A 2,424-nucleotide genomic window follows, 5' to 3' on the forward strand; every position below is an offset into this window, starting at 1 on the left:
GGTTGCTGCAGTGCTCATCAACACAAGCATGATGGGGGTTGTTTTATTAAGGGTCTTATTGACCTGTGTTTAAAAAAAAAGAATCTGCACAGAGCTGCTCAAGACATTTTTATATTCATTATGAAATATCTGGACCTGCTGTGGACCAGACTTCTGCTGGGCTCTTCAGCCGCAGTTCCTGGGTGTCTTCATCACCTCCAGGGACAGTGCTGCAGCAGTGAGATCCCCTGCCCTGCCCAAGGGCAGCAGCCCTGTGGCTCTGTTCCCCTCCTACCTCACAGGATGCCAGAGCCCTAAGGGACAGCAGGGGCCAAGCCCACCCTGTTATTTCCACGGTCAAAGACAGAGTAGAACTGACGGATGAAAACGTCGCCCAAAATCCAGAGAGGTCCACTGGGAGGGTTGATGTCCAGCCCCTGGAAGCCGCTGGAGCAGAAGGTCGTGCCGTCACTCTCCTCCTAGGGAAGCAGAAGTGCAAAGCTGGGGATGAACCCGAGAGCTTCATGCACATGGAAACACACAGGAATGGGACTGTGGGTCCCGTGCATGAAGCAGGGGGCTTGTCACTCGCTGTGACTTGTGGCTCAGCTCCCAGAGTGGCTCTGGGCCACCTTTGTCTCTGGAGCCACGGGGAACTGGGGACAATGGTGCCAGGGGAGCTGCAGCCGTACCAAGAGGGTGTAGGCCTGGGCGCTGAGCGTGTAGGGGAGCCCGTTGATGGTGAAGGTCAAATCGGGCATCATGTAGAGGTTGCTGCACTCCACAGCATACTGCAAAAGAGCCGGACGGCTCAGCGGAGCTGCTCCATGGGAGATCCTTCCCAGCAGGGTGGGGGTCCCAGGGCTTTGCCCCCTCCTCTCCCCACCCGTGCTCTCACCACTCCATCCACGGGTGTGGCACCAATATAGTTTTGCAATTGTTTTATATCCTTGGTGGGACCTGTGATGAGCGATGTCCCGGTGTCCACAATGGCCTGGCAGCTGTTCACGCAGAAAGCCACTGCCCCACCCAGCTGGATGCTGGAAGAAGAAGAAAGAGAGAAAGTCCAGGACGGAATTGTCGTGCTCCCCTGCCCCAGCGCAACCCTTCCCTCCCTGCCCAGCACCACTCACTTGTCCAGCTGGATCTGCCAGTACCCTTGCTGGGTGACTGGCACCCAATTTAGGGTCCCTGTGAAGTGTGAGGGGTCAAAGCCACCGAAGAGCACCTCTCCTCCCGTAGGGGATTCCGGGTTCCTGGAGGGAGACACAAGGGATTTCCTCTCTTTCACTTTGCACCTTACGTTTTAAATGGGTGGCTTTATACCCATTCGCTTCCCATAAATCCTTAGGGTCATTCGCTTTATTCCTGCAAGGCCTGAGCTCTCTGATACTCAGCACGGTACCAAAAAACCCCTTTACTCTCTCTGTAAAACATCCTTATTTTAGCAGTTCCCCCCACCCCCCCTTCCCCGCCAAAAGCAGTGCCTGAGTTGAAGCAAGAGCCCAGAGCAAAGCCATGTCCATACGAGCTCAGGTAGACAGAGAATATGGGCAGATCCACCAGATCTTGTGCCATCATGTTGTCAAAAACAGGGGTGACCCCATCCACGGCCAGTGAGGGGTAAGCCAGCCCCAGGACCCCGTCAAACTTGACGTCCAGGAAGGCTTTTCCCGGCTCGGTGACACTCTCTGCAAACTGCTGGTTGCTCACGGTGAGGCCTTCAACCTGCGGGGAGGAGGAGGTTTGATGGTGGTGCTGAGTCTGTGGGCAGTCCCAGGAACGTTGTCCAGAGCAGGAGAAACCAAAGATGACTCACGACTACTTGGTCAGATCCAATGATCCCTGTCAAACTGCCGGTCCCGTACTGGATGGAGAAGGGGGTCCCTATCGCCTGGTACGTGCTGGACTGTGATGGCTGAAACCTGGCGTGCTGAACTGGGGAAAGAGACGAGAGCTGTCAGCAGAGATGCTGTTTATTTACGTGGCCAAGGATCCCAGGAGCCCTCACTGCGTCTGGCAGAAGTGACCGGCCTTGGAGCAAACCCATGGGTCAAGGTGGCTCTGCAGGGCACGCTGCCGAGGGAGAGGGCTGCTCGCAGGCAGCGCGGCAGGCTGGCGATTCGAGGAGGGAGAAAACCAACCCCGCTTCTATCTGCCTGAAAGATGGGAGGTTTGCTAAGGGGAGCAGGACTAGCTTGTGCCCTATAAAAAGACCTGAAGATTGACACTGCTGTTCCTGTGCCCTGTGGGCACTGCCAGTTCCCCCGGTTTTCCCCAGCCCACCCTGGGCTCTGTTGGAAGCACCCGAGGAGCCCTGGGGCTGCCCGGAGCTGCTCTGTGTGCCAGGGCAGCAGGGCTGGGCTGGCTGGCAGCCCACACAAGCTGGGTGCGGGTGACCCGCCGAGCCCCTGGGCAGACAGCCCGGCGCTGGGGCGTGCTGTT

At 57.3% G+C, this 2,424-nt stretch overlaps 1 protein-coding gene across 1 annotated transcript in view; it reads right to left on the reverse strand.

Moving 5' to 3' along the window:
• Window positions 1-293: 293 nt before the first annotated feature.
• CTSE (cathepsin E) overlaps window positions 294-2,424 on the reverse strand; it is a 4,456-nt gene continuing 2,325 nt past the window's right edge. The window contains exons 4-10 of the mRNA XM_010132803.1: window positions 2,089-2,120; window positions 1,799-1,917; window positions 1,508-1,707; window positions 1,113-1,235; window positions 878-1,019; window positions 672-770; window positions 294-455 (exon numbers count right to left, since the gene is read on the reverse strand). Coding sequence (XP_010131105.1) covers window positions 294-455; window positions 672-770; window positions 878-1,019; window positions 1,113-1,235; window positions 1,508-1,707; window positions 1,799-1,917; window positions 2,089-2,120 — 877 coding nt within the window. The remainder of the gene's footprint in view (window positions 456-671; window positions 771-877; window positions 1,020-1,112; window positions 1,236-1,507; window positions 1,708-1,798; window positions 1,918-2,088; window positions 2,121-2,424) is intronic.

The sequence above is a fragment of the Buceros rhinoceros genome, unplaced genomic scaffold, assembly GCF_000710305.1.
Source record: "Buceros rhinoceros silvestris isolate BGI_N320 unplaced genomic scaffold, ASM71030v1 scaffold11860, whole genome shotgun sequence".
NCBI classification, from domain to species: Eukaryota; Metazoa; Chordata; class Aves; order Bucerotiformes; family Bucerotidae; genus Buceros; species Buceros rhinoceros.